The 19,534-nt window shown below is 37.9% G+C and overlaps 3 protein-coding genes across 8 annotated transcripts in view; 2 read left to right on the forward strand and 1 right to left on the reverse strand.

Moving 5' to 3' along the window:
* Positions 1-415: 415 nt before the first annotated feature.
* LOC120111887 (protein disulfide isomerase-like 5-4) lies at positions 416-3,373 on the forward strand. 2 transcript variants are annotated; one of them, XM_039130027.3, is made up of 7 exons: positions 416-616; positions 1,384-1,450; positions 1,628-1,774; positions 2,170-2,331; positions 2,405-2,452; positions 2,566-2,754; positions 2,861-3,373. In XM_039130027.3, the coding sequence occupies exons 3-6, from the start codon at positions 1,631-1,633 to the stop codon at positions 2,641-2,643; spliced, it is 432 nt and encodes a 143-aa protein (XP_038985955.2). In that variant the 5' UTR covers positions 416-616; positions 1,384-1,450; positions 1,628-1,630; the 3' UTR covers positions 2,644-2,754; positions 2,861-3,373. The 2 variants fall into 2 exon arrangements, with proteins under 2 accessions (XP_038985955.2, XP_038985954.2); XM_039130026.3 differs by having other exon boundaries at positions 417-616; positions 2,405-2,482.
* A 3,157-nt stretch (positions 3,374-6,530) lies between these two features.
* On the forward strand, positions 6,531-8,142 carry LOC103713740 (transcription factor MYB52-like). The gene is made up of 3 exons (XM_039127109.2): positions 6,531-6,878; positions 7,154-7,570; positions 7,662-8,142. Exons 1-3 carry the CDS (start codon positions 6,764-6,766, stop codon positions 7,835-7,837), a joined length of 708 nt encoding a protein of 235 aa, XP_038983037.1. The 5' UTR covers positions 6,531-6,763; the 3' UTR covers positions 7,838-8,142.
* A 6,775-nt stretch (positions 8,143-14,917) lies between these two features.
* SOS1 (sodium proton exchanger, putative (NHX7) (SOS1)) overlaps positions 14,918-19,534 on the reverse strand; it is a 49,104-nt gene continuing 44,487 nt past the window's right edge. For all 5 annotated transcript variants that reach the window (XM_008799878.6, XM_088701773.2, XM_088701776.2 and 2 more), the window contains 5 exons: positions 19,238-19,456; positions 18,935-19,141; positions 16,976-17,240; positions 15,619-15,923; positions 14,918-15,533 (listed from right to left, as the gene is read on the reverse strand). In XM_008799878.6, coding sequence (XP_008798100.2) covers positions 15,195-15,533; positions 15,619-15,923; positions 16,976-17,240; positions 18,935-19,141; positions 19,238-19,456 — 1,335 coding nt within the window. In that variant the 3' untranslated portion in view covers positions 14,918-15,194. The remainder of the gene's footprint in view (positions 15,534-15,618; positions 15,924-16,975; positions 17,241-18,934; positions 19,142-19,237; positions 19,457-19,534) is intronic.

Below are 19,534 nucleotides of genomic sequence, written 5' to 3' on the forward strand. Positions count from 1 at the left end.
TAAGATCAAAATACAAAATCTCGCGGAAATCATGCTTTATAGTTCAAAAATATTTTTGCCTTGCAAGTCCCGTCCAATCAGCCTTATAAATAAAAAGTAATTTGATATGAAATTTGGCTTGCAAACCGATTTAGCCCAAATCAGCCTTAGATATACAATTTGGCTTGCAAACCGACTTAACAAAAACCCTAACCTTTCCCTTCCCTTCCCTTCCCCTCCCTCGCTGAGAGCCGCCGCCGCGGCACCCACCCCCCCCCCCCCCCCACTCCCTCGCCCCCCCTCCCTCGCTGAGAGCCGCCGCCGCACCCCCCCTCCCTCGCTGAGAGCCGCCGCCGCACCTCCCCTCCCTCGCTGAGAGCCGCCGCCGCGCCTCCCCTCCCTCGCTGAGAGCCGCCGCTGCCTCCCCTCCCTCGCTGAGAGCCACCGCCGCCGGCCCCCCTCCCTCGCTGAGAGCCGCCGCCGCCGCCGCCCCCGCCCCCCCTTTTCCCTCGCTGAGAGCCTGATAGCCGCCTCCTCTCGGTGTCGTCGCCTCTTCAACGACCGGCCGGCGGCTCTTCGCGTCCTTCTCCCCCGGACGGCAACCTCCGCGGCTCCGGTCACCGACTCACAGTCACCGGTAAGAGTTTTCTCCTCCTCCTCCTCCTCTTCAAGCTCGATCCCGGTAGATTTTGCCCAAGCCCGGAGAGAGAAAGAGAGAGAGAGAGAGAGGTGGTGGGGCAGCGAGAGAGCTCGGAACAGTAGGTCTCCCAAAAATAAGGGTTCAATGTAACAGGTATCAGGGAGAGAATATTATTTAGTTTTAGTCATACATTGAATTATCTTAAGCATGCTCAAATTCTATATGTTTCTTTTCAACCCTCCTTTAGCACGACCATCTATTTTGATCCCTTAAATGGAGGAATATTTAGCCTGAGATATTTTTATTTTTTAATATGCCTCACCTCTGCTTCTAGAACTCCTATTGTTTGAAAAGAAATTGTGCTAAAATTCCTCTATGTGAGCCTTATGCAACATAGATATTTAAAAATCCTATTAATGAAGGAAGAAACAAGTGAGCACTGAGTAAATACTTGATGTTACGGGCAACCTAGTCCTCTGAGCTTCGTGCATAAGTAAAATTTGCCTGCAAATTTGTTTTATGTACTTTTGATATGTTTAAAATTGTCTTAGTTGCTTTTAATTGTTGTCGTTCATGCTTATAAAATTTCAAGTACTACATTTTCTACGAGGCTGAATTAGCTTTTGTTGATGTTGTCAATTAACTTCTGCTGTCTTCCATTTTCCTGGGCTAGCAAGTAGTCTTTTAGAATGTTAATGGTCATGTTGTTATATCTTATTTGCTGTTTAGTTAAATAACTGTGATTACTATATCATCTGCCACAGGGAAAATCATGGCCACCATGAACATGAATCTTATTATGGAGAACGGGACACAGAAAGTTTAGTTGTGGTATGCTTATTGTTTCGATTTAAATTTGATGTGCAGTAATTAATCATTGGCACTGTCATTGCACATCATTGCCTTATAGTGTACTCGTCTATCATAAGAGTTAGGCATATGCATTGTCACTTTATTTGTTAGCCCTGTTAACTGGTTTAACTGCTTGTTTGGAGTTCTTAATTTTAGGCAATGGAAACTCTGGTTGCACCTGTTCCAAGAGAGTTCCATAAACTAGCATTGGATGACAAATCTGGTCAAACTATCGGTACAGCAAAACGGCCTGCGCCATTGACTAGTGGGTGTAGAATAGAAGGTTTTGTGCTTGTCAAAAAGGTAAAATAAGCTTCTGCATTGAATTCATTCACCATTTTGAGTTTGCAGAATCTTCTATGATGTTAATGCAAATGTTACTGTAAGTCTCGGAACCATTTCTATGTACTTAAAATTTTTTGATTGATCAGATACCTTGTTACTGTTTGATGCTCCATCATGATATCAGTAGTTGACGCTTAGTTTAGCATTAGCAGCACGAACACCAAGCCATAACTTATTTTCGAGGAATTGGACAGGAAGTGAAATATTGACTTCCTATATTTACACTGTTTTGATGTTTCTAATGTTAATCACCTGTCAGATAGCAATGAACAGGAGTTACCTATTTGTACCATGCCGATTATGAAACAGAGGCTGTGAAGAGAGATCTAAATGTACCCTCTTTGGATTTGCAGATTGAGCATTACCTTCAATTGGTAAAGACTGAGATAGCATCAAGAAAATCTTCTCGGGAGTTTAAATTGCTAGAGGAGTATGAGTATACAGCCCACAGTAGTTTGGTGCACAGTCTGCATATTCCTGCTGCCAAATTCCATTTTGAGCCCTCTCCTATGCAGGCTGGTTTCTGACACTTGGATACACATTTACCAAATTCAAAATCTGTGAGCTCATCGTTATTTTGAATTTCAGGTCTTGGTAACTGAAGTTCCAAAATCCTTCTCGCACTTCATTACAAATGTATGTGCTATCATTGGAGGCATTTTTACGGTTTGCACTCGATCTCTTTAAATGATATCTTCGGTTTTGTACTGCCAAATGCGTATGAAAAATTTGACCTTATTGGCTTTCAGGTGTCTGGAATATTGGATTCTATCCTGCACAATACGATCCGGCTTATGAGAAAGGTTGAATTAGGAAAACAATTTTGATGGGCAAAGGTGAAATATTGGTCGTACAACGGGTCCAAAGTTTTGCTCATTCCCCTAGTTAGCAATTCCATTTTGAATGCTTTCACTCATAAGAGAAGTGAAGTTGTCATGGTAAGTATAATTTTTTTATAATTCATAAATATTATTGAGCTTGCTCATGTTTATCTCTTGTTTGATCCACCATAATGTTTTTCTCTTCTTTTAAATCAACTTGCAGGCAAAGTATTCAGCTGAATACTCCAAAAAATATGGTGATGCCTCCACCTCAGATGCTCCTCCACGTGATTATGACTTGTGGTTTGACGCAACTGATGTCCCAACTCATGGCCATGTCTATGGCTTTAGTCCCCTAGAGGATCTCACTGGAATTATTGGGCAATCATCATCTGCTTCCACCTCTACAGGTCAAGCTCCAGAGCTGTACACTCATGAAGACCTTCTACGTATTCTTGAGCAGGAAAAGAAAAAATGGCAAGAGGAGGTTCTTCAAAAGATGAGAGAAGAGATTGGCTTTGGACCAAGGCATGCAGATCGGGGGAGTAATGGTGATTCTGATTCTGCTGATCATGCTTCATTATAATTGTTTTTGCCTTAGATGATAGGTCTTTGCATTCCTAGGAGGAATGAAATCTCTGTTGATCTTTATGACATATTTTTAGACTTTGATTTTGATGGATTCAGGACATGTTGATGCCAATTTTGAATGACATTTAAAATGACTTTTGCGTAATGTTGAATGCCTTTGCTATTAATGATATTACTATTATTATTATTATGTGCCAATCAATGTACCAAATGTACCAGGTTATTAGATTGTGATCGGTGACCAAATTTTGGTTACTAAATTGTTTACCAAGTATTGTGACGGATTTTGGTCAATAAAAATTGATTTTGCTCAGCGCGTTTGTAACCAATTAGTGACCGTAAACTTATCACTAGGTCAGTGACGGGATTAATGACAAATGTAGTGACAAAATGTGTGACCATGTCTGTGACGACTAAATCTGTCACTAAAGGTCGTGACAGATTAGTGACCAAACTTGTGACCGCATTCTGTGACAAAATCAGTGACGAAGTTGCCTTCGTCACTAACTCCGCAACTGGATAGTGACGGGAAATACATAATTTCTTAAATATTTAATTCTTGAATTTGTAACGGCTTAGTGACGGCGGTTCTGTCACGGAGGTTAGTGACGGGAATCGCCGCCGTCACGGAGAATTTAGCGACGCGTGTTTTTGTAACGAAGTCAGTGACGGGAGCTCCGGTCACAAATTCCATATTAGTAACCGGAAACACGGTATAGTGACGGAAATCTCCGTCACTATACGCGTGTTTTCTGGTAGTGGGTGTACTGTTACCAACCTCACGGGGGGTTTTTAAGAAAAAAAAGGCTAGTTCAGTCACTTCCGGATGAATAAGAGACCATGATCCAACCAAATATCTCCTAAGATAGAGTGCGCGCGCGCGCGCGCGCGAGAGAGAGAGAAACTATTTTATCATAGACTACGATATGGATCAGAACTAATGCTTGTGGCCAAATCAAAGAGGCTTGACTGGTTTTCTGGTATTACCTTCCGGTTGAGTCCCATGATTAATAACCATATCTAATTAGTACAAGAATGTGCATGTAGCTGGAGCTTAACGAGCTCACCAACAACGAAGAGAAACAATAATAGATAAGAGCTATCGATGCAATATTTCGTCTTTTACTTTAGCAATGAAAACTAATCCTTTCTTGAGCTCACTTGTTTTTCCATTCCCATAAAGGTACACTAGAAAGAACACCTTAAATTAATATTTGTGTGTGCGATCTATTTTCCACCTGTTTGAAAACAATGTATGGCGATGGTTACAAGTCTCATGTACCTCCCTTCTCATTGGACACGCGGAAGGAAGCTAACTGTACATTGCTTTGTTCACAAGAATTTATTTCCTACCTTGCAGGAGGGTGTTAGGCCAACGGTTAAAGTAGACTTTGTACCCTTCACCACTTAACCTAGAAGCAGTTCTTTCTTGTTGACCATAAATCTAGAACGACTGAAGCTTAACAATTAATATTTTGAGGAATAGAGGACAGAGCCATAGTTGCAGTTCTATTGCCAGGCGTATCAGGCTATCCTATAAACAAATGGAAATTAGATGTTCACTCTGATGATAAGCCAAAAACCAAATTAAATGCAAGCTCAAAGATTACGTATTTGAAACCAAATTCTATAAAACATAGAAGTGCTTTTCTGCTCTCACCACAACTACCACCACCATCTCCATCTCGGTGCGAATGCACCATCTAGCTAGGTTAGGATTTGGGAACCCGACCATGCCGGTGAAAAGTGCCAGCCTGACCTAAATAGTGTTGGCCTTACTATATACTTTCGAACTTATACTGCCGATATTTCGATCCCTTGGTAGAGGGGGAAAATATCTAAGAGACTACTTTTGGTCCTTCACCATTCAAATTCGAATTCTTTTGAGATGAAAGGCCAACTTTATTTTTTTGATAAACCGAATTTATTAAACAAATCTAGACTAAATACATCCGTATGTATCAGAAAAAAAAAAAAAAAAAAACCTAGAAGCTTAATTAGAAAGAATATCCACCACAACCATCCACAAAATTGATCCAGTGTAATTAGCTATGCATATTGCTTCCAATTTGCAGCACTGTTAGCCTCTTTATAGATACGTTTTACTTCAAAAAGCTTCCAGTCTAATATGCATACATTGTCCATCTTTGTTGAAAGGAGCCAGCACATATCTCAAGGTAGCTTTATATGGCATCCATGACTAGTGGAAACCTTTAATACCGCACCTCCAAAAAAAGAAACCTTTATATAGTGAATCAAGCTAACCTGTTTCATACCAAGTGGCATGTAGCTTACTTGCGCATGCACCAACTTAGACAGCAATCTAAATTTTCCTTCACCGGCGATACTCCTAACCCTAATCGACCTGCTTTCTTTTCAGAGAGTATATTTATTGTCATCTTAGGACCTACAATCACCCGAATACACAGTTAGATTCAGTCCTGGCAAAGTGGATGTAGAGAGAATTCTAGATGGCCTTGACAATAAATTAAGAAACATCAGAAGGATTTCTTTATTGCATGCATCCATCAAAATGCCATTAGATAATGAGACCACAAACATTGGGTGCTTTGTAACCTTAAGCAACAAAAAACTTCCCACAAGAGTACACCCACGACAGCAACAAGTCACCTTAAACTTGACCCTAGACCACATATTGGCTCCAAGATTCCACGAGCAGCAGATGTTCTAGGGCAACTGTTGGTTTCAGTTAGGCCTAAAGCCCAACAAAACTAGAAAACGTCTGCTGTACTATTATTGTCTACAGCTAAAGCAACTATTGTATGTATATATACCCATAGCGCCAATATAGATGCATAAGTTATATAACCCATCCAGAGAATCCATTTTAGCTTAAATATGATGGTTTAATGGTAGGTAAATAAAGCATGAGCCCTTCCGGATCATCCGATCACTCTAAATTGCCTGGTGGATTAATATTACAAGATGACTTACATATAGACCAGCATTGGTGTATCAGACTTGCATGTGGTTCCTTAAATGTGTATATTATTTTATGTGTGTATGTATGAGGATGGAGAGAGATGGGTTGGTTTTAAGTAGAGGTTGTAGGTTGGAAACATTAGAGAGATGTTGAAAGCGGAACGGAATTCACCCCACCAAGCAACCACACCCCACCTCTCTCTCTCTCTCTCTCTCGCTTCCATATGTATAATAAAATAGTATTTGTTAGCCCAAACGTACCATCATCCTCTGGTGTAACTATCTCCTAACTCTCTGCCTTCTCTCTTACTAACGAGAAATTAAAGCTCTTTATATATCTCCTCACATATCTCCATTCTGCTTATGCCTTTGTCTTCTTCCTCTTAATATATATTACCTAGACCAAGCTATATCTATGTCAATATCTTCACTGATAGAGAATAGAGACTCTTAAGAGCTGCTAACAAAAAGAACTCCCACCACCTGTTATAATAAACTTCTCCTTCAGCATCTCGGTCTCTCTTGGCCCTTCGTTCGCTAGGAAAAATCTATCAAAACTAAAGGGAGAGGCTTCTTATATTCTTCAAATCAGATGTGCACCAGAGGCCATTGGAGGCCTGAAGAGGATGAGAAGCTCAGGGAGTTGGTCGCCCGATATGGCCCTCATAACTGGAACGCGATTGCTGAGAAGCTTCAAGGGAGATCAGGTGCAACTTGATTCATCGATTATTGTTATTATTATTATTCTTATTATTTTAAGAGAGAGAGAGAGAGAGAGAGAGAGAGAGAGTTATTCCTCTAACATATTTTGCTTCCTGTATTTTTTTTTTCTTGATGATAAAGGGAGGCTTATATTTATTTTTGAAAAAAGGAATTAAGAACATATTGTGTGAACTTGAAGAATTTTTTTGTCTTCGCACATGTTCAAAGTTTTGAGTTAGCTTTTAAAAGTTAGTAACATGTTGAGTAAAACCTAAACCAGGAAAGAGCTGTAGGCTGAGATGGTTCAATCAGTTGGACCCAAGGATCAATCGCAGCCCCTTCACCCCAGAGGAAGAAGAACGACTCCTTGCTTCTCACCGAATTCATGGGAACCGATGGGCCATCATCGCAAGGCTCTTCCCAGGTCGTACTGACAACGCAGTCAAGAATCATTGGCATGTGATCATGGCACGAAGGTGTAGAGAGAGGTCGAGACTTTACTCAAAGAGGTCTTATCGCTCTGCAATCAAAGATGAGAAACCCAAACAAGGGAAAGAGAGGAAATCCGAGTCTAGAAATATCGTTGCACTGATTGAGAAATATTATAGAGGATGCGGCGACTCCGTAGCTAATAACCATCAGGATCAAAAAGAGTTTTATTCTCAGATCCATGGTTATTATCCCCACATGGTTGCAGGTAATTAAATTTCTGAAGTTTGGTTTTATTGCATGGTGAATTCACTAAAACATAATTCTTATACTGGGTTGGTATGCTAATATCATTGCAGATGGAGATAGGGAAAGAGAAAACTCAATCGAATTCTATGATTTTCTCCAAGTAAACACTGATTCTATTGATACTAAGTGTTGCTCGAGCATAGAGGAACAAGAGGAGACCAAGGAGAGTTGCAGCAAGGCTGGTGTTCCTTTCATAGATTTCTTGGCAGTTGGAAGTTCCTCTTAAAGATGGGTATTGGTAAAGACAAGTAGACACATTTGATATGTATAGTTTTAGAGCACATAAACCCTAACATCGTAGAACTCACTATAAATATGTAAATGCTGCTTAATATAGGGGGACTTATTTATATTGCATCTAGTGGTGAGTGAAAGAAAGATTCTCTTAAAGTAAATGAGGATCCACTCCCTTATATTTGGTCTTCTTGTCAAATGGTGGTGAGGTTGCCAATCAATTCAACCATGTATTCGTGTGGATATAAGGATTCATGAAAGTATATATTCTAGTAATTTTAATATGCCTTAAATGAAGAGTATTTCCATATGCACCATTATGTTGTGGTTCATATATATATACCTTTATGAATTCCTTTTTCTTTTCTTTTGAGAAGAATATCATGCAGAATGTAAAGCATGCATTATTTGCATCTTAAGTTTAAGTCTCATCTGCGATGGACTTGTAGCTGATGTCGCCGAGTAGTTGCAATAAAAACCAGTTGAACTCCATTCTCTTTTTTCTTGTAATAACTCATGAGAATGATATATGTGTTTGTGTGAATTAGGCTACACTCAAGTATATCTCAATTCAGATCTCGTCAAATCATACATGGGTTCAACATCAATGATCTGAGCCATTAGATGTAATCTACTGCTTCTAAATTGCTTACAGACTAAAAATTATATAATTTAAAAACCTCTTAAACTATGCATCAAGTGGTCAAAAATATATATATTCTTTCTTATTTATCTAAATTATCCAATTTTTGACCACTTGATGCATAGGTTAAGAATCTAGAAATCATATTATTTTTCATATATGAGCAATTTAGAGATAGTAGATGACTCAGATCACTAATATTGGATCCCATCATTCAATCACGATCTAACTGGATCTGAGTGGAGCTATACTTGATCGGATCCCATCATCTAATCCTTGTTGTAACTAATTTCTCTGAAACAATCTTATCTGTGTTGATTTCAAAAGCTCCAAAAGCTCTACTACCAACAGCAATTCTAATCAAGGCCTTAGTCATGGTCGACACTTTTCTTTTGATAGTGATTGTTCTGTTGATTGCTCGATATGTGGTCACTCAGTGCGCAAGCAATTATGCAATGTCCAAATTGGTTGTTGTCTTCTACAGTTATTGGCACTTGTTTTTCGTTGTGGAGATTCTTGATAAGCATGATGTCGAGTTCCACATCAAAAGAAACTTCTTTCATTGTCCACCTTAGTGTCATGGAGGCTAAAGACTAATACTCCATTAGGTGATAAGCACAACAGAAAAGATCGTATGTTGAGCGGTAGTTAAGACTAATCCTCTGAACAATTGGAATGTTCCATCTTTCTTGTAAAGCCTTAAGGTTTATTAAGCATTACGGTCTCTTATCATTTGAGACTTTAACTGAGTTAATAATAATGAAGCAAAATGTCATGATAAGACATCTAACAACCTCAGCTAGTTATCTCCACATTAGTAGCACTAAATCGCCACTACCATTGGGAATATTCATTTACTCTTCCATTAGCTATGATGGTCACCTTTTGAAATGCCTTCAATGGATCATTCACAAACATAATCACATCTCGGGTAAATTCTGCCGTTTATTCATTTGTAACAACAATGAATATGTGAGTTCTGAAATCTTAACTCATCTGTATAATCTTGTAACACCATACCAAATACTCTTTGCCTACTGAACTATATATCAGACAATCATTAGCAACTTGATGTGCAATTCTCTGAGATAGGATGTATTAGTCCATGTTTTAATAGCTGCATAATTGTTTAGGTCAATAGTATTCAATCTCTCCAGTTTATGTGCTTTGCCAAGGTTTTGTTTTCAACCTGCAAGAATTTCTTCAATAATTACAAATTTCTTTTATCAGTGGAGTATTAAATATATGAAATCCTCTTAACTACTCATGCTTTCATGGTCATTCTCAAGAACTCTAATCATTGCATTAGATACTGCACTGGCAAGAGAAGAATATTGAAGATTTATCACAATCAACCTTTATGAAGAAGCTATGCCAACTGGCCAAGTTGTGTTGATGAAAGAGACCTATGTCATCTTTCCAGACACACACACACACACACACACACACACACAGAGACACACAGAGAGAGAGAGAGAGAGAGAGAGAGAGAGAGAGAGAGGGAGATCTTGGTTTGACCCTTGCCTCTATTTGATATATGGCCAAGAGCTTCAACCCTTTCTAGTAAATGAAGTAGCTTCTGTAAAGATCACTGATAATTAGGCGGCTTTTTATCAAAAAAATTTACTAATAGCAATTTAGAAGTTTGTTAATGACTGTGCCGAAATAATTTGTAGAAGTCCATGAGTTTGATATATATATATATATATATATATATATATATATATATATATATATATATATATATATATATATATATATATATATATATATATGCTTTGGAGATTTCATTAATATATTAAGAATAAAATGAACACTTATTTGAAGATTTATCCAATGAAAAAGGTTTTCACAAGGGGCTTAAACTTCAAGATGGGTACTGTGGTTGGATATTGACGGCAAATTTATTATGTGAAATCCACTTGGTGAAGATTATTTTATGCCAAACAGCAATTTATGCGTGACATCCAAATTAGGTGAAGCCATTAAAGATTAAAACACGAGTCTCACAAAGAAGATCAAGAGATCTTAGGGCAAGCAAAATTCTTTATCATGACTTCAATGATTCCATTGGTCTGTGGAGCCATTTTCTTTTTTACTTCCTTTCATTTTTTCCTTTTTCTAATTGAAAACATCAAGAGGGGATGGAGGTTTGCGAGACCCCTTTGTTAACATAAAAGAAACCTACGCAAAACCAATAAATACTGAATACAGAACAACCAAGCTACATAAAATATCATTCCTTGGAAGAAATCATGCATCCATGCTCACTGCAATGTATCAATGTACAAGCGTGGAGAAAACTCCATCCTTATTTATCTTCGTGCATGCCTACGCAATTGTGAGGCAGCCATGGGGTTTAAGTTTACAACTTGAAATTACCATGAAAATTCTGAGGATGTATATAGCCGCCTAGAAACATTGGGGTCCTATTAAAAAAATAAAATTGGTATTGTTGGAGCGGGGAAGTGACTGTGCCTCGATCAAAGGTATTGTCCGCATTGGGGAAGTACGCACGTGCTTTACATCGTGCGTATCTCTTGATGGGCAATATTCCCCTCACGACTTTTTTCCTCTTAAAAGGGCTCTCTAGAAGGAAAGGGGTGGTCCCTCCTTATAAGGCACAATTAATCCTTTCCGCTACTCTTCCAATATGGGACTAAAGTCCCGAGTCCCCCATCCCCCCCCCAACACTACCCCCCAGCGAGAAGGATTTGTACGGAAAAATTTTGGCGGAGCCTTTCCTCTAGGGCCAACTGTTGGAGCGAAAAGTGACTGTGTCCCGATTAGAGGTATTGTCCGTTTTTGGAAAGTACGCACGTGCTTTACATCGTGCGCTGCTTTTGATGGGCAATATTCCCGGCACGGCTTCGTCCTCCTTAAAAAGGCCCTCTGGAAGGAAAGGGGTGACCCCTCCTTATAAAGCACAATTCTTTCCGCTACTCTTCCAATATGAGACTAAAGTCCCGGATCCCCCATCTGTCCCCCAACAGGTATAAATTAATATATATATATATATATATGTATGTATGTATGTGTGTGTGTGTGTGTGTGTGTGAAAAATGATGGTGGATGAAGGTATAAGAGTTCTATTTTGTCATTGTGTGTGTGTGCGAGAGAGAGAGAGAGAGAGAGAGAGAGAGAGAGAGAGAGAACAATTGAAAACCACTTCATATTTCATTGAACGGATGAACAAGAAATTAAAAAGACTCAGACGCCCAACAAAACTAGCTAGTAGTAAGTCTATCTCTGCCAATAAGATAACCCTTCTCACAGAGCTCAGAAAATGACGGTTAAGGGAGCAAAGAGGCATATTTTAGCAAGGATATCAGACAATACATAAATAAATATGTTATACATAAAATGATGCAGTGCGCGTACATCGAGGGACGCGTGTGTGTGTTAAACACCGAGAAGGCCAGGAACTCTTTTTTTCCACTTTGCAGCAATCGAGCTTTAATGGATGGACGAAGAAAACCCTGGTATATTTGGATTATGACAGTACTTATAACACTAAGCTCAACCCAAAGAGCTCGCATAAGCATTCATGCATGCTTTAGACGTTACATCACAAATGGTAGCAACCCTATCACCTGTTAGTATTTTAGGCCTTTGGCGTAAGAAAAGTAGCATTTTGATATAAGAATAGATATACATCACGGTCTTCTAGGTCCCGGATGACATGGCAGGTTTCATGTGCAAAGACGTACGTGGTGGTCTCGATGACATAACGTCGGGTATGGAGAACTTGCACAAGCAGCAACATTGGCATGAATTCACGTAAAATGGGTAGCCTTGAATAGGTGCATGGAAAGAAAAAAAAAGAAGAGGAGGAGAAGAATTTTGCATGAATCGTGAGGATGTTTATGACCATTATGGAGCATGCAGACGTACTAGCGTTCATTCACCAATATATAAAGATAAATGTGGTCATATTTGTGGGAACTATAAGCCTATGATGCATGCGTGGAACAGGCATCACCCATCCTTAAACGCAAATGATGCATTAATTGGATCATGAGCAATAGTTTGCGCAACTCTCTCTCTCTCTCTCTCTTTCTCTCTCTGTGCCTAACTGACCGCATATTCCACATCATCACTTCTTTAAAACATCATTTGTCATTACAATGGCAAGCTTAGATGATGAGGACATTTATAACATTCGAGCATGATTGATGTTTTGGCAGCGAAATTCTTCTTGAGGAGGGGGGCGAGTTGATCAGCTACACCCAGGTTAAAGTTGGACATAATTTAAGTTAAATGATTAAATCTGAGCCATACTAAAAGTTAAAGACTCATGGACTGTTCTTTCAAGAAAATAAAGATTAAAAATAGAAAACCTCATGACTGGGCGTAGGTCCCAAATTAAGACCTGAATTCCAATTACACAGGATCTAAGTCAAGCCAGATGGCTGACCAAAACCGTACGCAGACCTAACCATCAGGTAGCAAAATCAAAATCAAACATAACATAATTAACTTTCAGAAACAATTGCAGAAAAAGGTTCAAACTTAAAACTTCCATTTGATACAATTCCATGCGTGGAGTTTCCGTGCAGGCATCAGATTTCTTGTGAGCTCCGCCGCTGAAAACTTCTCGCCGCCGAACTGGGTATTGCTTCTCGCTTGTCTTATGATGGAGGGACCTTTATACTGGATATCATTTGGACAGGGTTCCAACATATAGTGAACGAAGGATTTCAATCATACAATGCCAAAAAAAAAAAAATGTGGACCATGCCCGACTTAACGAAGCCATGGATTTCAGGCTGCCATGAGGCGATTGGATTTGGAAGTGCAAATCGATTCGGGCAAATATGAACGAAAGGATTTTCTTTAATATTCCACCTCTTTTTTTTTTTCCTTTCCCAATTCCTACTTATGTGAAAAGATAATCGGGTGCATTTCTGCTTTCTCGTTCAGATAACTCCGTTTGGCAAAGGAAAATGTTAACGTTTTCTGTTTCTTAAATGATTAAAGTTAACTTTAAATAGTTGTTTGATTGTTATAAAAAAAGGGAAAAAAGGTTCGCAAATGAAAAGAATTATAGGATGACAGAGAGAAGCGTGAATTTGCAAGATTATACCCAATGTTGGAAATTACAATTTCACGATTTGCTACGGCTTTAATAAAGTTCCCAATCACACTCATTGCCAAGCACAATATAGTATCATATCCTATAGTTCCAAACAACGTGAAATTCCAAAATATATCAAGATATTTTTGTTGAAAATCCTAAAACACCGATGCACATTAATGGGAATTAGAGTTTTGAAATGTATGTAGAATGTTCAAATGTCAAACACTGGAAGCTAAAACTTGCAGACAAAACAGTATTGTGAATAACCTTTTGAGAATTTAAACCTTGGCCACCCCTATTGAACACCCACAGTTGGGTAAAAGCTTATATTCCAAAAAAAGTTCTTTTAATTATGCCAGTAGACATTAAAGAACTAGTTTACTTCGCAGAAAAAGAAGAAAAAGTATGGTCAACAAAAAAATAAAAAAATTTCCCTTGTTTGATTGAATTTTTTTAAAAAAAGAAATAAAAAATAGTATTTCTATGAAAATAAAATTTCTATGTTTCATAGAAAAAAAATCTATAAAAAATATTAAAAAATATATTTTTCTGCCTATTGAAAATTAAAAGACAAACAAATCTAACTCTTATTTGGAATCCTCTAGTTCTTTGATTGGATCAACATATAAATCTCCTTTCGGCTCTGCTCCCATCTAAGCCTGTTCTCACGCTGGAAACGTATCTTGTCAATGAAGGAAAACGGCCAATTACAAGCAATTGTTGCTACGTTTTTGTACTCGACTGGTATCATATCTTTTTTTTTTCAAAAGTACCCTTAAGCCCTCAAAATACATAGATAAAATCTTTTCCTTTATTATGAATATAATACATATTTTATACAACTTCTTTAGAAAACCAAATGCTCAACCAAATATAAACCATCCTAGAATATGTCACTTTTTCATGGTCAACCAAATATGAACCATTTCCGTAGGCATCATATTTCTAAAAATTATTTTTTCAAAAAAAATATTTCGATGAGAAAAATTCTTTTCCATGGACCAAACGAGTCCTAAAAATTAAACCAATCCAATATATCTTCAACATAGATTCATCAGAATCACTGGACAATGTGAATGGATTACTATCTTAGCGTTGCTGGGACGAGTGAATTTCACAATTCTACATCCATGACCACTAAAACAAAGAGTTGAGCACAAAATTGGAAGTATGAAAAGAAATGCAATCATTGGTTAAAAGCCTTGATCTTAGGAGAATTAAAGATACTTCCCCAATCCACTAAAAGATCAAACCACTTGGTGTCTAGACATGCTTTTGGATCTCTGATCTCCCATTATTCTTATATTAGGGAGAATATATGAGATACCATTTTCATGTAAACAGTAAAATAAAATAGGAAAGCCAAATTAAATATAAAACTTATATTCTTTTGGTTAGATATAGCAAAATACATAAAGATACAAAAGATGGCCTAATACAAAAGGACGGCCTAATGCACAAAGCTTCTACAGTCAGATGCACGCAACCTTTTTCCCGTATAGAAAAAAGCTGCTTCGGTGTTTCAAATCCGTGACCTCTGAATCACAGTGAAACAACTTTTACCGCCATGCCCAGACTCACCCTCAGAATACACGCAAACACAGTGGCAGATTTTTGCAGTATTGTTTATTGTGGAGGTAAAAAACCTCCTGAAGCCTGATGGAAAGAAAGTGTACTCGGAGAATCAATCCTCACAATAACCTCTTCACCCCCAGATTCATCACTTGAATTGCCTTCAACAACCTTTGTTTTTCTTCTTCTGACTGGCAGTGGCGTGACTGAATTCAATTTGCTGGAGTCCGTTGAGCACAGCCTCCGGTTGACGCTGCCTCCTTCAGATTGGATGGAGAGGAGAGGCCGAGCATGGACCGTCCTTGGTGGAACTCTAGGGTATGACAAGCTGCGCGTAAGATTAGCTCGAGAAGTCCTCCTGAAGCTTCTGTAGTGCCTATACATGTTATTCACCTGTAGTTCATTGTTCCATTGCAACCATTGTGTCAAGTCCAAAATTGCAATTGAAGAAAGCCAAGCAAATCATTGGTCTACATACCATGCTTCCATAGATGCTCAACTCCATTGCTTTGGCTGACAAACTAATCGGTTGCTTGTCAGATTCATCAGGACTCTGATTACATCCTCTTCCTTTGTATAAATTTTCAGGCCAGCTAAGCAAACCTCCATGTTCTCTACTTAGGTTTCGTGGAAGTTCAATGCCAGCTTGCGAGACCCACGATGCAGACCTCTTCTGTAGAGCACCTTCAGCCTCAACTGTACCTATGTCGAAAAAGATCACCCTGGCTCTTGTTTCAACCTGATACCAGGTACCCATGTGACAGAAGCTTACGTTGTTCAAACCTGCAAGTTTACTGCAGTTTAATTTGAGGATAGAACAACTGAGATTGAGAGACCACCATCAGTTAGAATACATCCTCCAATTACAATTGTTAGCTTATAGTGATAAAATTGTAAGGTGCAAGTATTGTCCGAATAAAATTCATGACAAAGAGTCATTAAGTAAAGTTATCACTACATTAAGGATTAAGTGTATTTGTTTTGATTAAGGTTATCACTACATGAAGGATTAAAGTGTATTTGTTTTAATTAGCAACATGACTAATTTTGCTAAAACGAAGAGAAGAGAGTACATTATACCCAGATAGTATTTACTGATAGAACAGAATCTACAAAGATCTGGGCCATAATCCTACTAGGAAATCGAACCCAAATCCTATTAGATATGAGCGCATAACGAATTGACGAAGCAACAGTCCACACTACGGATCAAGATCTAAAACATTTAGATTGTCAAAAAAAAAAAAACCAAAACTTACATCAGCATCCGCAAAATTAATCAATAAAAGCTCATCTTATTATCAGCTCAGGAATCCAAAGTATGTCTTGAATTAATTCATCGCAATGAAGTACTTGTTTTTGTTTTGGCTATTAGGTAAGTCATTTTACATTCCAAAGTACATTAGTTTTTTCATTTCATTTTGCCTTCTCCCATACCTTTTTTATAATTATTGGTATTACATTCAACTGGCTTCCTGTGGATAAGACTATAGCTACGGGATCACATTGTTAGTGTGTGTACTTGCTTCTGGTAATGACCAAATTAACTTGACTTGGTTATTAGAGATTCAGTAGTAGGGAAGCAGATTTTTTTTTGGAGGGGCTGGCAACTTGTAAAGTACATTGAAGATAATAAAATATAATGTGAAAAATTTCCTTCAATATTCCTCTACTTTATTATAATATGCCATGATTCGCTGCTTTGTAAGTCCAAAAATATGAACGCACGTAAGACTGTTTATTGGCCATACTATCAGAGTAAAACTAATGTTTAATTTGCTCTACAAAAAATAAGTTATTGATGAAATAAATAAATAAAATTAACTCTCAATAACCTGAAGATTCCAGACCAAGAAAGCTTAGATCACTGTGTGACGGTAACAAAGCTGCAGGAGGTGTAATCAAGTCTTGTTGACCATCTTGGGTCTTTATAAATCCTTCCAACAAAATGCCAATGGAATTGTGTCTTATTTCTATAACCTCTCCTCTTATATAAATGTTCATATTTGTTCTTTCAGCAACAAGACCTCTCAGCTCTTGCATTGTCATTTTTTCAAACATCTGGGGAAGTAAGAGTTTGGCTATCACCATAGCACTTTCCTGCAAATCAAATGTGCAAATCGTAACTATAAGAACTTTAAAATTTGAAAGTGCACATCATGCTTCACACATTCAAAATATATCTTGCCTCAAATAAATTTAGTTGCAACTAACAGTACACATACTCCAGAAACTTTAATTGCAAAATAAACAAATAAAAGACTTTCACACAATTATCTAATGCGAAAGAAATTTGCAGTCATGCATATAAGTACTCATATCCGAAAATATGCTACTTGGTTTTACCATGCACCCTATATTGTGGTTATGATTATTCCCTAAAGACATCTGGCATGTGCTCCAGCACTTACTGAATTTATACAAAAATTTAGAGCTCAAGATCACCATCCTAGGAGCTTCAAGCCGTTTGCAATAGTTACTGTTGGATTGAGGCAGGGTGATCCTTGAGACGCCTAGACAATGTCTCCCGCAAGAATATTGCAAAATTAGGACACATGTGGCCAAATTATTATCAGGAAATCACGGGAATTAAGGTTCTAACAACCAGGCATACCACCATATGCACAATGCCAGGTCACCCGTACTGAGCCCTACAGTATGGACCATGCTGTATTGCCCTGTATTGGCAACCATGAGTTCATACAAGAGCATAATACGGTACATACTGTACAGATAGATGACTAGTATAAACCCCACACCATGTTATTTCGAACCTTGACTGGAAGTAGATTGGACAAAGAAGAACTTCCTAACATCTTGAGCTCTTCCCACCTCATCCCATCCTATGATTTGACACACCAAACTTTTTAAACAAACTTGATCATACCTACATTAACTAATTAACAGCGCCATATGTGTCTCATGGTCTTTCCAAATCACCAAACTAACATAGGGCTAGAAATAATTCTCTCGAAGTGTCTCCATACATCATCCTTCATCTCCGAGCGATTTTTGTGAGTACCCTTTTTTATTTGAAAAAGAATCACTTATCCTACTGAGATATCTTTTTTTCATATGCTATTATTCCATCATTGCCAATTTCAGCTTCCATTCACTAATAAAAATTAAAGCACATCTTTATCTAGTTTTTCATATCTTCCTTCTCCTTTTTAATGACTCATAAGATATATGTTGCCCTTTAGCACTTTCTCCAAGCATTTACCTATCTCATAGAGCCTTCAGATTTTCTACCGCATCATTCCAAGACTTGTTGAATCATCAGCTACCCTGGTCAGATTGCATTCTGAAACTCATCCATACCCTACTGTACTGGCAGTATCTTTGTAACACTTACAATATGTTGGTAATGTGGAAACACATCCCTGTTAAATAATCATGCTATATGAATGTGAAAAATCACTTTAACTTATGATAAGAACATGTTCAGACTGCAATCAGAACAAAGATCTAGAAGTTATGATCCTAGATTTCCATGAGTTAAAAGTTGTTTTGTTTGTTTAAACATACCTATAATATGAGGTGGGATGTAAAAGAAAAGTTCACGGTAATAAAAGCTTAAACCTAATATAATGCTGAACAATTAGATAAAAGAAACTGAATATTGAAAATATTTAAATGTAAAAACCAGAAACTATGATGTGTAATTTTTGCACAGTAGCCCTGATTGCTGCAGCTTAAATCTGTAGCTATAGTAGAAGTTGTGTGTGCATGTTACAAACATGGAATGCAAATATAATAGATATTAACATAAACATGAGATAAGACATAAATACCTGCCATAGAAAATCTTCAACAACAGGGCCTGATCCAAGTAAGGACAGTATCTTTTCAGTTTCGATGAAGAAACAATGTACTACTGAGTCAGTGATCATATCGCAAATATAAGGCTTTCCAGTTAGCACTTCATATAGGCCCAAGGTGGTTCCATGTGAAAAAGTTGGATGTAATGAATGTTTGTTGCTCAGACTCTTACTTGTCCACTGCAGGTGGAAAATAAAGATTTACTACCTCATAGTAACAAGTGCCAAATAGTAGGACTTGATGATATTAATTATTATTTTGGTGTTAAAACTAACCTTAACCACTCCTACTGATATGAGCCACATCCCATTTGGTCTGGAACCCTCCTTATACAGGGTCACACCACGCATTTTCATTATTTCTTTAGTAGATACTTCAATTGGTTCACGGACTGCAGAAGGCAGTGCACCCAATAAAGGATGTGCACTTAATAGATCACTTATTTTTGGCATTTTCACCAAAGGTGGATTTCTTAGAAGCTTTTTTAAGTCAGTCTGCAATGTCAGATGAAATGTTGTGCTCTTAGTAACAGAAGAATGTTAGAAAATTGATTGGACTAACAGCATAACTAA

The sequence above is a fragment of the Phoenix dactylifera genome, chromosome 7, assembly GCF_051530095.1.
Source record: "Phoenix dactylifera cultivar Ajwa chromosome 7, Ajwa_hap1_PhDact_Kaust_v1.1, whole genome shotgun sequence".
NCBI lineage: Eukaryota > Viridiplantae > Streptophyta > Magnoliopsida > Arecales > Arecaceae > Phoenix > Phoenix dactylifera.

What these genes read in the sequence shown, in the direction of transcription:
- LOC120111887 (XM_039130026.3), top strand. Translation starts at nt 1,631, where the DNA reads ATGGAAACTCTGGTTGCACCTGTTCCAAGAGAGTTCCATAAACTAGCA. An exon ending in TTGAGCCCTCTCCTATGCAG is followed by an intron (nt 2,332 to 2,404) that starts GCTGGTTTCTGA and finishes TTTGAATTTCAG; the next exon opens with GTCTTGGTAACTGAAGTTCC. An exon ending in TCATTGGAGGCATTTTTACG is followed by an intron (nt 2,483 to 2,565) that starts GTTTGCACTCGA and finishes ATTGGCTTTCAG; the next exon opens with GTGTCTGGAATATTGGATTC.
- LOC103713740 (XM_039127109.2), top strand. Translation starts at nt 6,764, where the DNA reads ATGTGCACCAGAGGCCATTGGAGGCCTGAAGAGGATGAGAAGCTCAGG. An exon ending in GAAGCTTCAAGGGAGATCAG is followed by an intron (nt 6,879 to 7,153) that starts GTGCAACTTGAT and finishes AACCTAAACCAG; the next exon opens with GAAAGAGCTGTAGGCTGAGA. An exon ending in TTATCCCCACATGGTTGCAG is followed by an intron (nt 7,571 to 7,661) that starts GTAATTAAATTT and finishes ATATCATTGCAG; the next exon opens with ATGGAGATAGGGAAAGAGAA.